Consider the following 20,016-nt stretch of genomic DNA (forward strand, 5'->3'; position numbering starts at 1 on the left):
TAACAGAAGAAAGAGAACCTTTAAAGTTTAGTTTCAGCTCTTGCTTCAATTCTAGTGACAGCAAATAGAACTGGTAATAGTATGAGATCGAGGAAGTAAAAAGTTGGTTGTTAGAAGTTTAAAAATGGTTCATTGATTTGCTTTATCCTAGATTATGATCGATAAAGGGCTAATGCATTAAAAGTAAAAATGAGAAATATTATTTTTAAAGGATTGCCATATGAACTTCAGGACTATGTTGAAGATACATCGGAATATCTAACTCCTCAGGAAGGAAATCTTGTTTATAAGTTATTTAGCCTACAAGACCTGTTGTTACTGGTGCGTTGCAGTGTCCAGAGGATAGAGACCAGACCACGTTCTAAAAAACGGAAGAAAATCAGAAGAGTAAGTTGTTGGGGGAGTTCAGATGCATTAACAAGTAGATAATCAGCAAATATTTATTAAATAATGTACCGTTATTATGACACTTAGTTTTAAATTTTTGATTACTCTTATAGTAGTGTTTCCACGTTGAATTTAGAAAAATATTGAGGTCCATTTTAATAAGGTAAAGTGTTTAATTATATGTAATGGTCATGAATGCAGTGACATTCTGAGATTAAATATATAAACTTTATGAAAATCTGCATATCATAGACACAGCTGGATTTCACACATCCAACTGCACAGCACGGTTCAAGTCTCAGACCCGACAGATTATAAAAATCATGTTGTGTGTCTATGCCTAAAAACTTGAGAGGAGAAGAGATTTGTGGCATGGCTGTCCTCCCTGAGGGTGCTTTTTTACTTTCTTTGTTTTTTGTTTTTGGCGAGGTTTTTGCTATAGGGCACGTGCGCTCTCCAGAAAGACAGAGCGAGACAGAGAGACAGAAAGTGAGAAATCATCCCCCAGGGGGGATGTCCATGCCACAATCCCTCCTCCTCCATTCTCTTCTCAGGATCTTGGGCAGGCACACACAGGCACCCGGCATGAGTTTAAGCCATCGGGTCCCAGATTCAAACCACGGTCGACTACAGGGAGTCCAGTGACATAGCCATTACGCCAACTCCTGGTCTCTCACTTTCTTTGTTTTTCTGTCTCCCTGTCTCTATCTGGGAATTGCACGCACCCTATAGTAAATAAAAAGAGAAAAGAAAACAAAAGAAAAACAAAAGAAAGATGAGGTTTCACACACATTTGAAGTCTTTACAGGATTGTTAAAAGACATTTCATTGTGGGAACCAGCAGTTAGCGTAATGGCTATGTCGCTGGACTCCTACGTAGTCGACCGCGGTTCGTGTCCCGGACCCGGTGGCTTAAAACTCACGCCGGGCGCGTGTGTGTGCGTGCCCAAGATCCCGAGAGGAGAATGGAGGAGAAGGGATTGCGGCGTGACCATCCCCCCTGGGGGGTGATTTCTCGCTTTCTGTCTATGTCTCTCTGTCTGTCTGGCGAGCGCACGCGCCCTACAGTGAAAATCTCTCCAAAAAAAAAAAAGACATTTCATTGTTAAAAGACCATTCATCCTTTCATGGTTTGGTACATATATTTTTCTCAATAGAAAAGTACTTGGTACAATTGAAATAATTGTTTTTTTCAGTGGTTTTTATATTTGATATATTTTAAGTTCTTTTTCACTGTAGTTTGGAATTTTTTAGGTGTGACTACTGGATTCTGACTCTGTAAGAATATTTGTTGACAGTTTAGAATGTCCGTGTGTTTTGGGATAGGGGTCATGATATTCCAACAGTGATCTTGAAGGGGTACTCCTTGAATAATATCAATACAATGTATTAAAGAGTCACTGGAGCCAGCTCCGGGCCTGGTGGTTCAGGGAGCTGGATCCCATGGCTGACCCCACAGTCAGCATCCCAGTCCCAGCAGCGTGCAAATCATTCCGGGCACATACGTGTGCCCCAGATCCTGACAGCATAGAGAAATGGAAGAGGGATTGTGATGCGACCACGCCCCATTCAGGGGCACTGTCTCTCTGTCTCTCTTTCTCTCTGGCTAGTGCATACACCCTCTGGCAATGAAAGAAAAGGAAGAAGCAGAACTGAAAAGGAAAAGGGTACCTGCTATTGTTAGAGTACTTCTAACAGCAGCGGTGTGGGGGTTTAAGTACCATGAAAAAAAACCTAAAGGCCACCCCTTCAGATCTGGGATGTACAATTTGTCCGTCAGACTCCAGTGGACTTGAAAATTGTGCTTTATAATATTTTTATCCTTTGTTAAATAGAAAGTGCTAAATAAATTATTAGATTTGTAAATTGTTGAATTCCTAATTTTAGGATTTAGTTTTCATCCTTGATTCCAACCTGACATTTTAGAAACCAAATAATTTAGAACTAAACATATAGGGGAGTGCTTTTACAGAGAAACCAAGGAATGATAGTGCAATGATGTTAGCGTCCTCCTAGATTAGTGAGAATATACTCTAAATTAAAAGGTTTACTTTATTTGCTAATATTTCCTGCCTATATTTTACTGTGATAAATTTAATATCTATCAGTTTGAATATCATGATATGTATTGTGTCAGTGCCATGGGTTGTATGTGTGTATTTATTTAAATTTTGCCAGAGGGTGCATGTACTCACCAGAGAGAGAAAGAGAGAAGGACAAAACACCTTGCATGGGGCATGACCACACCACAATCCCTTCTTCTTCACTCCTTCATCCTTCCAGAGTTTGGGGACACATGCCCATGCATCCAGCATGTTTCTGTTTCTTTTTTTTTTTTTTTTAAACTCTATCTTTTTTCTTAGAATTATTTTAACTTTATTTAATTTATTTTAATTTGACCACAGAAGGACAGAAAGACAGAGAGAGAAAGCGAGAAAGCAAGCCACCAGGTCCAGGACTTGAACCACAGTCAGCCCTGTCTAGTGCTCCTAACCACCATGCCACCTGCGTCCCCCACCCCAGCATGTTTCTTAAGCCATTGGGTATGGGACTTGAACTGCATGGTCAGCCATGTGGGATCTACCTCCCTTAAACATGGCATGAGCTAGCCCTATGTCTTTAATTGTTACTTGCTATCCGTGATTTATGTGGAGGCTAACTTCGTTTCTTTCCTTTCCTGTGAGCCTATATCACTTTGCATTTCTCTTTAGGCTCATAGCACTTGGATGTTTTTTTGTTTGTTTGTTTTGTTTTTTGGGGGAGAGGTTTTTGCTATAGGGTAGGTACACTCGCCAGAAAGAGACAGAAAGCGAGAAATCACCCCCAAAGGGGGATGGCCATGCTGCAATCCCTTCTACTCCATTCTCCTCTCGGAATCTTGGGCACGCACTCAAACACACCTGGTGGCTGGGTCCGAGACTCGAACCGCAGTCGGCTACATGGGAGTTCAGCGACATAGCCATTACACCACTGCTGGTCCCAGCACTTGGATGTCTTTGATCGCCGTTACCACTTATATAAGTATAGCCTAGGGAAGTTTTAGATACCGATTTAACTTTTTTTTTTTTTTTTTGAGAGGTTTTTCGCTATAGGGCGCATGTGCTCGCCAGACAGACAAAGAGAGACAAAGAGACAGAAAGCTAGAAATCACCCCCCAGGGGGGGATGGTCACGCCGCAATCCCTTCTCCTCCATTCTCCTCTCGGGATCTTGGGCACGCACGCACACGTGCCCAGTGTGAGTTTTAAGCCACCGGGTCCAGGACATGAACCGCGGTCGACTACGTGGGAGTACAACGACATAACCATTATGCTAACTGCTGGTTCCCCCGATTTAACTTTTGAACATGGCAATCTGATAAGGATATAGTCATTCACTTGACTAAAGTGAAATTTGTAAATGTCATAAAATGACCTTATAGAGACTAGCAGTTAGCATAATGGCTGTGCCGCTGGACTCTCATGTAACCAGGTAACCACGCAGGTTACCAATTAGGCCCTAACTAGTAACTGATCTGGTTACCTGTCTTAACTAGTTACCAGTCCGAACCAACTTCTATTTTTCCTAACATTTTACAACTTTGGGATCCTTTCTTGTTTTCTGGCCCTTGAATACTAATATAAATTTTAAAATAACTGGATTGATTTTTGTAAACATTTTAGAGTATAGCACTTAGGATACTTGGTTAACTGAGACAGACAGCAACAGATACTATTAAATCAATCAGTCAATCAATCAATAATTCATTTTAAAAAAGAATTATTTTTTGTTTTTGTTTCTTTTTTGAGAGTTGTTTTTTTTTTTCACTATAGGGCGCGTGCGCTTGCCAGACAGACAGGGAGAGACATAGAGACAGAAAGCGCGAAATCAGGACCTATGTGATTACCAATAGTATCTGTTACTATCTATATCAGTTAACCAAGTAGTCTAAGTGTTATATTTTTAAAATGGTTTTAAAAATTTAGATTCAGTGGGATCAGCAGTTAGCATAATGGCTATGTCGCTGGACTCCCATGTAGTTGACCACGGTTCGAGTCCTGGACCCAGTGGCTTAAACTCACACCGGGCACATGTGTGTGCGTGCCCTAGATCCTGAGAGGAGAATGGAGGAGAAGGGATTGCAGCATGGCCATCCCCCCAGGGGGTGATTTCTCGCTTTCTATGTCTCTGTCTCTCTCTGTCTGGCGAGCGCATGTGCCCTATAGCAAAAACCTCTCCAAAAAAAAAAAATTTGATTCAGTTATTTTAAAATTTTTAAATTATTATTCAAGAGTCAAGAGGAAAAAGAGGATGCCAAAGGTGCAAAATGTTAGGAAGAATAGAAGGTAGTCAGTGGGATTGATTAAAGAGGATACTAGCAATGAAAGATCTATTTAGTAGTGTATGTGAAGTTCAAAAAGGTTTATGTGGGGCCACCAGGTGGCATGATGATTAAGGCGTAGGACTCTCACATGACCGACCATGGTTCGGGTCCTGGACCTAGCAGCTTGCTTCCTCACCTTCCTTCACTCTCTATCTCTTTCTCTTTCTCTCTCTCTCACTCTCTGGTCAAATAGAAAATAATAATAATAATAATAATGAAATTAAATGAAACAATTATTTTTTTAAACTTTTTGTGTTTTTTATTAAATTTATTTTAATTTACATTTTACCATGTGTTTACAGTATACATTTCTTTTTCCAACACAAAAACCATGCATGTCAGTAAAGACAAGGATATTACTATATACATTATCAGCAGCAAATAGCTTTCATTTTTTGTCAATTAAGCATACTTTTTTACCCGTTTTTCTCTTCCCCTTTTTCCTCCCTCCCTTCCATACTAAACATTTTTTTCTTTTTTTACATTTTATTAATTCACAAAAGATCTTAAAGTATGGATAAAGCTAGAATCTCATGACAAGTGTACTGTAATTTTTTTTCTGAAACATTTTTTTTTCCTCTCTCTCCATTCCCCCTTTTACCTAAGAGAGGTATAAACTAACTTATTTTCAGAAAAAAAAAATTAGGTTAATCTCAATTTGGCCTGTTATTTGCACAAAGCCCCATAAGAGTTAAATTTCTGATGCAAGGTAGCTGATACTATTGAACTTATGCAAATAACCATTCTGCCACAAAATAAGAATGCTCACAGATATTTTCCAATTGCAAAGGAGATGGGAAGGGAGAAAAGTTTATGTTTCAATTAAAAAAAAAATTTTAACAGAATGCTGAACCCAACAACTCAAAAGAAAACAAAAATCTTTAAATCTAGAAGGCAAAGCATAGGAGAAAATAAGTAATGTTTTAGAAGAAAGTCATAGAATTCTATTTCACCAGTTCAGTCTCGTGTAGTCTCTCTTTTGTTGAATTTGCGGTGTTACTGTCTGACCTTTCCGTTAACATTCAACATTATTGATGTTTTAGAACTTGTCCCTACCATGAAGTTGGCCTTTTTCTTGGTCACTTTTGGTCCTCTTATTTGTCAGTCTCTAGTTTTCCTGGTATAGTACTCTCTTCAGAACTTCTCGAAGAGCTGATCTGGTGTTGGTAAATTTTTTTACATTTTGTTTGAGAATCTTTTATTCCCACATGAAGGATAATCTTGCCAGATGCAGTATTTTTGGTTGAAATTGTTTTTCACTTAACATTTTGAATATATTTTTCCATTCTTTCTTTGCTTGCATTGTTTCCAACGAGAGGTCCGATGTTAGCCTGATGGGATATCCTTTGAAAGTAACTGGATGTTTTTCTCTTGTCAGTTTTAGTGTCTTATCTCTGTCTGTGGTTTTGGTCAGTCTGGCTATGACGTGCCTTGGAGAAGATCTTGGGTTGATTCTATGTGGGGTCCTTTGTATTTCTTGGTCTGGATATTTGAACACCTCTCTAGGTTTGGAAAGTTTTCTCCCAGGATTTTATGGAATATTTTATCAATACCCTGAATAGTTTCTTCAGCTTCTGGAATGCTGATGATCCAGATGTTTGGGCAGCTAATGGTATCTAGTATTACTCATATATTATTCTCATTTTAGGGGGTTATATTCTCAGTCTTTTTGGTGAAATTTTCTAGATAAGAGGTTCTGTCTTCTACATCTGAGATTCGATATTCTGCATGATCCAATCTGGTTTTCATACTTTCAAGGGAGGTTTAATTTCCTGTATTGCAGCCTTCATCTCTAACAGTTCTATTTGATTATTTTTTATGGTGTGTATTGCCTCTTTCAGATTGTGGATGAACTTCCTCTTCTCCTGGAACTCGTCTCTTTTCTCCTGCATCTTCTGGAGTTTATTTTCTCTCTTCTCTTGCATCTCTGTTAGCTTTGTCACTACGAATATCATAAGATCTTTATCTGACATTTCCAGGAGTTCCATTGTACTGTCTGTGGATGATGAAAGGCTGATCTTTCCCCTTGGGAGAGAGAGATTTTCTTGATTTCCCATATTTCTTGTGCCTCTGTGGTTGTGGTTCTGGTCATCTGATGGATTGATTATATGTTACTTTTTATCTTGTTTTTTTGCTGGGTGTTGGGCCAGAAGGAGGGGGGTTGGGACAGAGGCTTAAAGGGGCAGGGAAAGCCCACCTCAGATGCACCTGGATTCTGGCTTTTTCATAAAACAATCCTTAAGAAAAGGTTTATGTGAAAAATTGGAAGGCAGCAAATAAGTTTCCACTTTCAGAGAAAAGAGACCCCTATCAAGGGAGAAAGGCAATAGTAAATTTAATTTTTGTAGTATGAAAACTTCAGTTGTATTTCAATTTTTGCTTCAAGTTTGAAATACTAATAACAGCAGTTACTAGTGTAAGAAAGATAAAATATAACAGCTTTCTTTCCCCTGGCTTCCTGGAGATGGCAGTAGAATGCATACAGGAATTAACCACCAGAGTTAGGACTTAGTTTTATAGATGTAGATAGATACATAGGAAGTCCTCCAGAGTATTTCCTCTTTAGAAATAGTATATATCTTTTTTAATATAAAAAAATTAACTCTCTTATCTATTCATGATCCAGAAAGGAGCTTTTTTTAAATCCGTATTCTTTTTTCAACTATGCTGTAAACCAACTGTGTCTCTGAGCAAATCTCTTAACCTTTGGGCAGTTTTTTATCTCTAGCTCTTATTTGCTTTCAATTTAGGAGAGACTGAATCAGAGTACCTTTTGCTGAAGAATTATTAGTAAAATGTCTTTAATAATAAAATTATCCAAACCACAATTTAATTGTTTTTTTTAATTGAGGGCACATTGTAGGGGCTCACCATTCGTAGCAGGCATGGTAGTTAAGGCGCTGGATTCCCACACGGCCAATTGCATTTCAAATCCCAGACCCAGTGGTTTGCTTTCTCATTCTCTCTATCTCTTTGTCTCTTTCTGGTGAGCACACATGCTCTGTAGCAAATTAAACTAATAATAATGGAGTCAGCAGGTGGTGTGGTGGTTAAGGGCTCTGGGCTCCCGCATGGCCGACCGCGGTTCAAGACCTGGGCTTGGCAGCTTGCTTTCTCACTTTCCCTCTCTCTCGCTCACTCTGTCCCTCTCTGGTCTAATTAAGATAAATAAAGAAAGAAAATAATTTTTTAAAAAAGTATAATAATAATAGTAATGAAATTAAGTAATTTTCTTTCTTAAAGTATGGTCCTAGAAAACAGCTTGTTAAAAATGCAGTTTTGGTGTCAGCCTCAAATTCTACATCTTAACCAGGTCGCCTTTATTCATGTGTATAATGTAATTTTAGAAGCAGTGCTTTCTTTGTATTTTAGATTTATTTATTTTTTTTTTTTGCCAGAGTGCATGTGTGCTCTCCTGAGAGAGACAGTGAAAGGGAAAGTGAGAAGTCAACCCCCTCAGGGAATGGCCATGCTATAGTCTCTTCTCCATTCTCCTGTTGGGATTTTGGACATGTGCCCAGCGTGAGTTTTTAGGCCACTGTGTCCAGGACTCAAAACATGGAGTCAGCTATATGGGATCCAGCACCTTAACCCCTCGCCACCTGCTGGCTCAGGAAGCAATGCTTTAAAGTTTTATGCTGCAAGGTTAGTCATATGAACTGAACTTACTGTTCATAACAGAAATTTTACTGGGTCTTAATTGCATCTGTATCATTCTGACCACTGCAAAGTTTGCTACTTTGTGAAAATCTGAAATTCAGAAAAATTGATGAGGTGTTAAAGGTGATACCTTAGTATAATTTCCAAAGTACTAAGTAGCCATATCACGTTGAGTAAGTTCCTTAATTCTGTATTTCTCCTGCAGCAAGGATTGGGGAGACTGTTGTCAATAGTATAATTTTCTTTGAGAGATACATAGAAGAACATGAGCACAGTGGACACAACTAACGTTTTCTTATTTTACCAACATGTATTCCTTTACATATCTTCCTTTAGACTAGAAACAGAGGCACACCTTTTACTCAGTCTGTGTAGTTCCTGACCGGTAAACTGAATGGGCAACTTGTGTGATCCTTCATACTTAGAATCAAGCCTTTATATTAATGACATCCACAGGTGTTAATGTAGGTATTAATGCCCATTGAAAACAAGCTGCCCAGAGTGTGTGAGCCTGAGACTTTGTTTCAAAGGGGCAAACAGTTTTACCTTTTTTATTCTCTTGCGAATCACTAGCTTGCATTACTGTCATTGTTTCCGACCATCTAGCTTTGAACTTTGGGCAGTCCTTTCTTCTGAGGATCCTCCTGCTGTCATTTACATTCCCTGACAAGTACAAAATGCATGCGTATGTGGGAAGGTGTGTTGATTTTGGTAGAGAATAGGGTGTAGTGAAGGATCTCTTACCCATCCCCCTGTGGCCTGCAGTTTTGGGGTCTTCTATCCATCATGCTCAAATGTATCCATCTTTCTGTCTGAACCCTATTCTCTTTTAAAAATGTAGTAAGATTATCTGAAAGCATTTTGAAAACAGCAGAGCTAGGCAGGCAAGTGTATTTTCTAAAAACAGTAAATTTAATAGGCCTTTGATAAAGGATAATCTTGCATTGCAGCAATTTCCAGTCTACGTACTCCCCAAAGTGGAGTATCAAGCTTGTTATGGAGTTGAAGCTCTTACTGAAAGTGAACTTTGTTGCTTATGGACTGAAAGTTTACTGCATTCCAACTGCTCGTTTTATGTGGGTAAGTTACACAAGAGGCTTCGTTATCCTTTTTAATTGTCTTATAAATAGTAGTTTTAAACTTAATTGTAATTACTTCCATTCTGTACTTTAAGTTTTCTGATCATATTAATAGGACTTTTTTTTTTTTAAGAATTATTTTGGGACCAGCAGTTGGCGTAATGGCTGTGTCACTGGACTCCCATGTAGTCAACCACGGTTCGAGTCCCGTACCCTTTGGCTTAAACTGACACTGGGCGCGTGTGTGTGCATGCCCAAGATCCTGAGAGAAGAATGGAGGAGAAGGGAGTGCAGTGTGGCCATCCCTCTCTGGGGGTGATTTCTCACTTTCTGTCTGTCTCTTTCTCTCTTTCTGGTGAGCACATGGGCCCTATAGCAAAAACCTTTCCAAAAAAAAAAAAAAAAAGACTGATTTCATTTTATGTGTCATTATTATTTTTTTTTTTAAATTTGCTCTATGGTATATATGTGCGCCCACCAGAGAGAGGAAGAAAAAGAGCATGCACAAACCACCAGGTCCAGGACATGAACCGTGATCAACTGTGCAGGAGTCCAACACCCAAACACCACGATACCTGGTAATCCCGACACTGCTTTCTCTTAAGTACCCATTTCCACAGCAGAATTAAAGGGCAGGGGGAGTTAGGAATGTCAAATGTTGCAAATTATCTCTTATCCTGATTAGCTGTATTTAACTGTCAACATACTCATTTTTAAAATACTTACTTGGGACCAGCAGGTGGCTGGTTACATTGCTGGACTCCCACATAGTCAACTGCAGTTTGAGTCCCAGACCCGGAGGTTTAAAACTCATGCCAGGTACATGTGCCTATGTGCCCAAAATCCTGAGAGGAGACCAGAGGAGAAAGGATGTGTTGTACCCATCCCTCCCATAGGGTGATTTCTCACTTTCTGTCTCTTTGTCTTTCTCTGTCTCTCCCACAAGCGCATGCGTCCTATAGCAAAAACCTCTCTTAAAAAAAAAATAAAATATTCACTTAACAGTATAATTAACTAAAAATAGATATTTTATGACAAAATTCTTTTAAAAGTACTATTTAATTGGTTTACTATTTAATTGATTTTTAGATACTGTACACTTGGAAATTTTCTTAATAAAATTAATGACATTGTGGCCAGCAGGTGACGAGATGTGATAGTTAAGGTGACTGGACTCCCACATGGCTGACCGTGGTTCAAGTCCTACATCTGGCAGCTTGCTTTCTCACTTTCCTTCTCTCTCTAGTCAACTTCCAAAAAATAAAATAAAATTAGGACAGTGAATAAAATTAAATAAAGTAATTCTTTTAAAAAATACTAATGACAGTAAGTCAGAAAGTTATCTTGGTGAAAGAGTTTTTGGCCTGGCGGGTGGCATGGTGAGTAAGGCAAGGTACTCCCGTGTGACCAGGTAGCATATCTCACTTGACAGAGTACTTACTAACGATTTGGGGGTATATTTTCCTAACCAGCTCAAGCTGCCCCTCCATGTAGTCTCTTCCTTCCCTTTGATCTTTCAAGGCATTCTCTAACTTCTCTTAGGACTTGTTACCTTCACTTCTTTGTTGGTTATATAAATTCCTTCTTCCTGTTAGACACTAAGTAGTTGAGGTCAGAGTCTGCTGAAACTTTGTATTCTTACAGCACTTAGCATAATTCCTCTTACTGTTCAATGCTAAGAATGTATTTTTCTTTCTTTTAAAAAAGCTTATTTACTTGAAAAGGTTTTTCCTTACTTTGGTCAATCAGTATTTTGTTTTCATATTTTATGAGAGCATGGAGGAGATAATTGGTTAATTCTCTCTGCTTATCTCCAGAAGGAAGTTGCTTGGCAATGCACTGCTCCTTACCTCTCACTTTGTGCTCACTGCTGTAAGTTCGTTGTAGTGATTTTCAGTCAGTAAGCAGGATTTCAGTGTTTCCCCAAAAGACCTCACAGGGTCTTCATGTAAGCCACTTAAAAGTCATTGCCAGCTACTTGCATTTTAGAAAAGAACAAAATGATGAAATTCCTTTTAAAATACTGGCAGTGAATGGATATTTATGACTAAGACATTGGAGGTCTGAGTTGTGTTAATGTAGGCCTTCCTTCAGCTCTGTGGGTTCCCATCTGACTCATTCTCAGAGTCCTGAGTGGTTGTCGTCCTGCGTGCAGGTTACTGCCCCCTCAGTCCGGTGCACCTACCAGTCCACTCTTGCTTTGAATGTAAGGGGATGCTGTACTCGGTTTCCATGACAATTTTTTGGTGCAAAAACATGTATTGTACTATTGCAGTTGTATTGTTTTTGTTTTGGGTGTAGGTATGTGGGGGAATATGTTTTTATTTGTTGTATGTGTTTTTTTAGTTATCATTCGTAGTAAAGAGAGAGAAGTACTCTCCACAAGGCTTGGTCATTCCACAGACTCCTCCCCCCAGCCCACCAGGGCCCTGGGCGCATACACACGCGTGCCTGGAGTGTTTTCAGGCTGACCAAGCCAGGGACTTAAACTGTGGTTGGTTTGTGTCTTCTAGCTCTGTAGTCCGTGGCTGGACCTGGAAGAGTCCATTTTAAAACACTATTTTAAAGGCATCTGTGAGTTTTCAGGCTTTAAAAAAATGTTGCTATATTGCTCTTTTAATTAAAAAAAATGTTCCCCCCCAAAATCACACTATAGACTTGTTAAAGTAGAACTTGCTAGCTCCTTAGAGCGTCTGACTAAACGGGTCCATATTAGAAAGGAAGACTATATTTCAGCGTGTTCTGGGTGATGCTGCTGCTGCTAGTCTAGAGACCACACTTTGAGAACCTCTTCTGTAGCTCATGGTCTCTTTTTCAGGTAAAATAAATATACTTGTTTTTTCTTTTTTGCTTTACTTTACTATAAACATATTCCTTTTTCCTCTAGATTACAGCTTTTTTGGTGTTTTTTTTGTTCGTTTCTTTGTTTTGCCATAGGGTGCATGTACTCACCAGAGAGAGGCAGATAGAGGAAAAGTGAGAAATCACCTCCCAAGGGGGGATGGCCCTGCCATAATTCTTTCTCCTCCAGTCTCCTCTAAGAATTTTGGGCACAAATGCACATGTACCCAGTCTGTTTTTCAAGTTACTGGGCCCAGGACTCACACCACAGAGTTGGCCATGTGGGGTCCAGCACCTTAACAAGCATGCCGTCAGCTGTCCCAATTGCAGTAATCTCTTTATCCCCTTGTCCCATAAAAACATTGAGATTTACTTCTTTAAGAAAATGTCCATAGTAGTCTCATCACAACTTCTGTATTTATCCTCTGATCGTATAATGTTAATCAGTTCTGTACAGTTGACGTGTAGTCAGTCCTCACTTTGCAGAGTTCTGATAGGCACAACTTTCATTTATGAAGATATATTAACTGAGTAATACATAAAGGACAAACTTGAGTGCTGGTTCTTTGTTTTTTTTTTTTTTGAGAGAGAGTTTTGCTACAGGACCCATATGCTAACCAGAGAGCTAGTTAGACAGAAAGTGAGAAATCACCCCCCAGGGGGATAGCCGTGTACCAATCCGTTCTCCATTCTCCTCTCGGGATTTTGGGCATGCACACACATATGCCTGGCATGAGTTTCAGATCACTGGGTCCAGCATTTGAACTGCAGTCAGCCACTTGGAAGTCCATTGCCTTAACCACTATGCCACCCACTAGACCCCACTACTGGCTCTTAAGTCTACAAATCACCACATAAACAACAGGTGTACACAATGACCAATGACCAGTCATGTTACTTCCTTTGAAGCTTTTATGATTTGTCACTGTGCCCCTCTTACTGAGTTCACCTGTTGCTTCCTTGTCATTCAGTGATAAACCTATGTGACATTTTGATGGAAGTGGATATCCAGAAGAGTAAATTGGCCTAGTCATGGTGGCACAGGTGGGAGAACATGGCTCTGCAATACTGGAGCTACATAGGAAGTCCAGGGTTTGGACTCCAGGTCACCTGGACATGCTGGTGTGCCTGTGGCCCTGGCTGGCAAGAGGGCTACAGGAAGGTTGCAGCGCTGCACAGTCCTGTCAGAGGTCCCTGTTCACCTCTCCCCAGGCTTTCCTCTCTACCTTGGCCTTTTCTTCCTCTCCCCCCACCTCAGTTAATGAAATAAACTTTAAAAAGGAAGGATCACCAACAAAGATTAAAACAGAGCAAACAAAAAGTGATACTGCTGGAAGTGAGGTTGACGTCACAGCTAAGTGGATGCAGAAGAAACAGCTGACGGGAATGTTGGCACTGCAGCTGTTCAAGGACTGTAGATCTGCTGCCAGAGGAACTTAGTGAAGGCAAGCTTGTTGGCATCAGTGAGGAAAGTGGTTGTGACATTAAATATGAAGAAGTGACACTAGCATAAGATTTTACATTCAAGGAACTCCTGGAGATATTTTATGTTATTGAAAGCACAAAGAATGCAATGTTGGAAGCTGATCCTAAGTGAGAAAATGGAATGACAGTTCACCCAGTGTAGGAGAGATGTTTGCTTCTTGTCAAGCTGTACAAGAAGGCAGTAGGCAGTGCTGAAACTACTCTTGGTAAAGGTTTTATAAAGAAATAAAACACTATCATTCTAAGTGTATTTATTGTTTTAATTACAGTGCAGTAAATAAGGATTCCACTATTTCAATTTCCTATACAGTTGTAATTGGTGTAGAATTTATGATGCTTTGACAATTTTTTATTTTATTTTTGGTATAGGGTGTGTGTACTCGACAGAGAAGGCTTGGGGACTGAGAGATCACCCCTGAGGTAAAGGCCACACTGCAATCCTTTCTCTACTCTCAGGACTTTGGCCATGCATGTACTCGTGCCCAGTGTGATTTTCAAGCTCCCAGGTCTGGGACTCAAACCACACAGCTAGCCTTGTGCCATCCAACACCTTAGCCCCTATGCCTGGCTTTGAAAAAAATTTTAATGACAGAGCAACCTTAATTTGCTCCATTGATTATTAAAATCACTTGCAGGGAGGGCCAGAAGGTGCCATGGTGGCATAGTAACTGTCCCGCATGGCTGACCATGAATCAAGTCCTGGACCTGGCATCTTGAAAATCATGCTGGGAGACCAACAGATGGCATAATGGCTATGTCACTGGACTCCCATGTAGTTGACCCTGATTCGAGTCCCAGACCCAGTGACTTAAACTCATGCTGGGCACATCTACATGTGTGCCCAGGATCCCAAGAGGAGAATGGAGGAGAAGGGATTGCGGCATGGCCATCCCCCCTGGAGAATGATTTCTCCCTTTCTGTCTCTCTGTCTCTCTGGCTTTCTGGCAACCACACGCACCCTATAGCAAAAACCTCTCAATAAAAAAGAGAGAAAACCATGCCAGGCATGTATACGTGTGTGCCTAGAATCCCAGGAAGAGAACAGAGGAGCAGGGATTGCGGCCTGGCCATTCCCTGGAGTGTGATCTCTCACTTTCCCTCTTACTGTTTCTCCAGTGGGTGCATGTACACTATGGCAGAAGCCTAAAAAAAAATAAAGACAAAAATCATTTTCAGGATTTCAGCTTGTATGATCATTTCTGTTGCCCTGTACTGCATGCAAAACAAGGACTGTTTGTATGTACATATGAATGTATGTGCACATGTGTGTATATATATATATATATATAGAGAGAGAGAGAGAGAGAGAGAGTGTCTGAACCACACTACATAAAGCAGTGCTTGCCAACTTTGACATACACAAAAATGCTTGTGTAACACCCTGTAATATACAGAAGAGATTGCTAATGACTGAAGGGCAATGGCTAGGATGCTCTCGCTATCCCAGGCCTTGCTTAGCTGCTGGGAGGCTGAGGAGATTACTAGCTCAAGCACACAGATAACACATTTGAGGCCTGCAGTTTAGAAAGCTCCGATGTGAGGAAGTTGCCAACTTCTACAGGAAGTAGACCCTCATAGCACTTGGTATGCTATTCTCTATGGAAGTTATTTTTAACAGACCATATTTTTCACTGAATTTCTTTAAAAAGGCAAGAACTGTTAGTCTTCTCAAAGGCATGTTTAGTAAACATCTAAAACTATTTTATATGTATTATTCCTTTATATTGTTATTAAACTGTTCAGATGTATCTTTGTTATTAGAAATGCATCATGTTAGAAATACAGAGATGAAACTAAAATTTGATATGAGAAATAGCAAGTAGGTGTGGGAACAGATGGATCTGTCCCAGAAGGAAGGCTCTGGTAAAATGTTTCTAATTAAATTCTCTGTATGAGCATAAAACAAACTGAGTGAAAAGGGGCTGAATATGAAAATAAGGTATTAAGTTATGTGCATGTTTTACTGTCCCCGTGATTAGGATCAGCTGTGTAGGTAGTTTGTTTTGATAACTAAATATTGGGAGTTAAAAAAATAAAAGTGGTATTATCGTCATTGGTAAGTATTATACTCTTATCAGGCTAGTTGATGTTTTTAACATGGTTTTAGTGTTGCCTTGATTGTATTGCATTTAACACAGCACTATCTTTTATATCACTCTTCCTTGGTACATTTCAAGGTCTCAACTTACTTGTATTCTGAAATATATACACACTGGTTTTTAAAATTTTACTTTATTGTTGTTTTTTGTTATTTTTAAATTTACTATAGGGCTGTGCACTCACCAGACAGAGACATGGGCATGTACTCACATGTCTCCAACATAAGTTTCAAGCCACTGGGTCCAGGACTTGAACCACAGTCAGCCATGTGGGAGCCCAGCACTTTAAACACTATGTCACCTGCTGGTGCATATTGCTTTTTAAAACAGAAGCATCATCTTGAAAATTTGCTGTTTTGTTTTCATAGAATTCTAGGTACGTGTCATATTTGTAAGACAGACTCTGAGCAGACTGCTTTGGGTTTTTTGTTTGTTTTTAATTTGTTATAGGGCATGTTTGCTTCTCAGAGAGAGACAGAATGAAAGTGAGGGAGCATCCCCCCCAGGGGATACGGTCATGACGCAGTCACTTCTCCTCCATTCTCCCCTCACACATATACAAGTGCCTGATTTTTTTTCAAGCCACCATTTGAGGCCCACAAGTTAGAAAGCTCTAGTGGGAGGAAATTGTAAACTCCTGTATGAGGTAAACCCTCAAACCTCAATGTTGGCCATGTAGAACCAGCCATCTTAACCACCATGCCATTGGCTGGCCCAACCATGGGAAATCTTGTGATGTGCTTTAATTAAAAATAATAAGCAGAACCAGCAGTTGGTGTAATGGCTATGTCGCTGGACTCCCATGTAGTCAATTGACCATAGTTCAAGTCCCAGATCTGGTGGTTTAAACTCACTCCAGGTGTGTGTGTGTGTGCATGCCCAAGATCCCAGGAGGAGAATGGAGGAGGAGGGATTGCAGCATGCCCATCCCCCCTCACTTTCTCTCTGTCTGTCTCTGTCTTTCTGGTGAGCGCACACGCCCTGTAGCAAAAACCTCTTCCCCCTCCCCCCCAAAATAATAATAAGCAGTCTTTTAATAATCTAATTATTATCTTAGAGATGTATCGAGCATGCCCAGACTATATATTTAATTTTATCTGCTTATAAAGAATAGGTACATATTTTTCTTCTTAAAAAAATCCATAAAAATGCAACTTTAATAAGAATTAGAGAAATGTGGGTTTTTTTTTTTTTTTTTTTTTTTTTAGAGGTTTTAGCTATAGGGTTTATGCTCTCGCCATACAGACTGAGACAGACAGAGAGACAGAAAGCAAGAAATCACCCCCCAGGGGGAATGGCCATGCCGCTATCCCTTCTCCTTCATTCTCCTCTAGGGATCTTGGGCACACATGCACACGTGCCCGGCGTGAGTTTTAAGCAACTGGGTCCAGGACACGAACCGCGGTCGACTACATGGGAGTCCAGCGACATAGCCATTATGCTAACTGCTGGTCCCAGAAACATGTTTTTTAATAGTCACTATTAAACTGAAGGCTTACATATGATTTGTATGTGTGTGGATATGCATAGACTTTTTTATGTTCAAATGTTTTAGAATGAGAACATATTCCTTTTATGATCTAAAGTTATTATTTCTTCAGTTTTGCTATAAGGCATGTGTGCCTGCCACAGAGAGTCATAGTGGGAGGGGAAATGAGAAATCACCCCTAGAGATGGCTATGCCTCAGTCCCTTCTCTATTTTTCTTCTAGGATTTTTGGGCACGCATGCACAGCCTGTTCCTCAGGCCACCAAGTCTGGGACTCAAACCATGGTCATGTGGGATCCAGCCACCCTACCCATCATGCCACCAGCTGGCCCTATAATCTAAAGTTTTATGTTATTTTAAAATACAGTTTTATTTAATAAACTTAAAATGTGTTTATCTTCTTTTTAAAATGTAGAATTCCTTTAGAGTTATTAAAGTTTTTTTTTAAACATGAGATTAGATAACTTATTTTTTGTTTTTTAAATGCTGCAATTACTTTTCCTTTTTAAGTTTACTATTGTATTTTAGGGCATATCGATGCATTTACTTCAAAGCTTTTTCTGCTAGAAGAAATTACCTCCGAAGAATTACAAGAAAAGCTTTCAGCACTCAAGTAAGAAAGTTTACTTTATGGTCGGAATTGAAAAACTTGTTCACATGATCACTTACAAATCTCTAAATATTGGTTATGTTTAATTTATTTTTAATTCTTTTATACATTGAGACTTCTCTGATGCAATTTGTGATCCATCCGTAGTAATCATTTCCATCTCCAAATTAGATACAAGGCTAGAAAGGCATCAGCCTTTCTGTTATGGCAAGGGAGCCTGGAGATAGCGGCCGCCATCTTGAAGTGCATGGGACGCAAACATTCCCCTTACAGGGAAGAGAAAGGATAAGACAGTCACAGATTCTTAGTTTTCAGGATTACATGCACTGATTTAGACACCCTAACTTTAAAAGTTGACCCTTCTTCCAAGCATTATTATCAAACAAAATGAATTTGTTAACATTCAGAACTCTACATACCTAAATGTAAAAATCATTTATGGATATTTTTATTTTTCTCTTTATTCAGAATAGAGTGCGTGCATGCCCATGTTAGAGTGAGAGAGAGATGAGCCCTCCGCAGGGTCTGGTCACATCTCAGTCTGTTTCCGCCAGTCCTCCGTGCCCTTGGTCTGGGCACTTGTACATAACCCCTGCATGTTGCAGGCTGACAACCGTGGTCACCACGTGGGATCTGGCTTCTCTGAGCAGTACATTACCACTGCACGAGGAAGCCAACCATTTTATGCACGTTATCTCATCTGTGTGTCACAGCTTCCTAGGAAAGGCTGGTGGCAGTATCATTTCCATTGTGTAGATGCGAAAACCAAGACTTCAGGAGACCTGCCCCAGACTACACAGGCTAGCTAGTGACAGCTTCGGTAGTTAATATGTTCGATTCACCACGTAAAATGAGAAATGGTCAACTTTGGGGCTTGGTACGGTTTTTAAGAGTTCCACATTCAAACCCGAATTCTCTGCTCATACTTAAATACGCGCACCTTCTGTTATAAGTATTTCTTCTCTTGAATGGTGACTTTTGTTTAATTTAGGTTTATAGAAAGGCTTTTCTGTACCTTACTCACTGCTTGCAAAACTCTCCCAGTGCAAACCATTGAGTTCTAGAAGAGATACTGAAGAAATATTTAGAATAATATATTTTATTTACATTTAGCAATTCTATTCTCTATCGGTATCTTTGTTATTGCACGTTTAAAGTAACCATAATTTTCTTTGGACTCTAATTCACCACTATCTCTAAAAGCCAAATTCTTCTTCAGATTAGCTGGAGTAAAGACTTTATTTATTTTTTTTTGGAGAGATTTTTGCTATAGGGCGCGTGCGCTTGCCAGACAGACAGAGAGAGACAGAGAGACAGAAAGTGAGAAATCACCCCCCAGGGGGGATGGTCACGCCGCAATCCCTTCTCCTCCATTCTCCTCTCGGGATCTTTGACACGCACGCACACGCACCGGCGTGAGTTTTAAGCCACCGGGTCCGGGACGCGAACCACGGTTGACTACGTGGGAGTTCAGCAGCATAGCCATTATGCTAACTGCTGGTCCCTCTGGAGTAAAGACTTTTGAACACTTTTTCTGCCTTTTTTTTTTTTTTTTAAGAGGTTTTTGCTGTGCATTCTCCAGACAGACAGAGACAGAGAGACAGAAAGTAAGAAATCACCCCCCGGGGGGGGATGGCCATGCCACAGTCCCTTCTCCTCCATTCTCCTCTCGGGATCTTGGGTACACGTGCACACGAGCCTGGCGTGAGTTTTAAGCCACCGGGTCCAGGATGCGAACTGCGGTCGACTACATGGGAGTCCAGCAACATAACCATTACGTTAACTGCTGGTCCCAACACTTTTTTTTCTTTTTAGGGTTTTTACCATAGGCCACATGCCCTCACCAGTGATGGGGGAGGGGAGGAGAGACAGAAAGAGAGGCAGAGAGAAAGTGAGAAATCACTGCCAGGGGGATGGCCACACCACCAGCCCTTCTCCTCCATTCTCCTCTGCAGATATTGGGCACACACGGTGTGATTTTTAAGCTGCCAGTTCTGGGACTTGA

The 20,016-nt window shown here is 40.2% G+C and overlaps 1 protein-coding gene across 1 annotated transcript in view; it reads left to right on the top strand.

Moving 5' to 3' along the window:
* Positions 1-20,016, top strand: part of ICE2 (interactor of little elongation complex ELL subunit 2) — a 64,596-nt gene that overhangs the window by 30,843 nt on the left and 13,737 nt on the right. The window contains exons 12-14 of the mRNA XM_006141763.3: positions 212-387; positions 9,360-9,489; positions 17,930-18,014. Coding sequence (XP_006141825.1) covers positions 212-387; positions 9,360-9,489; positions 17,930-18,014 — 391 coding nt within the window. The remainder of the gene's footprint in view (positions 1-211; positions 388-9,359; positions 9,490-17,929; positions 18,015-20,016) is intronic.

This window comes from Tupaia chinensis, unplaced genomic scaffold, assembly GCF_000334495.1.
Source record: "Tupaia chinensis unplaced genomic scaffold, TupChi_1.0 Scaffold000063_1, whole genome shotgun sequence".
NCBI lineage: Eukaryota > Metazoa > Chordata > Mammalia > Scandentia > Tupaiidae > Tupaia > Tupaia belangeri.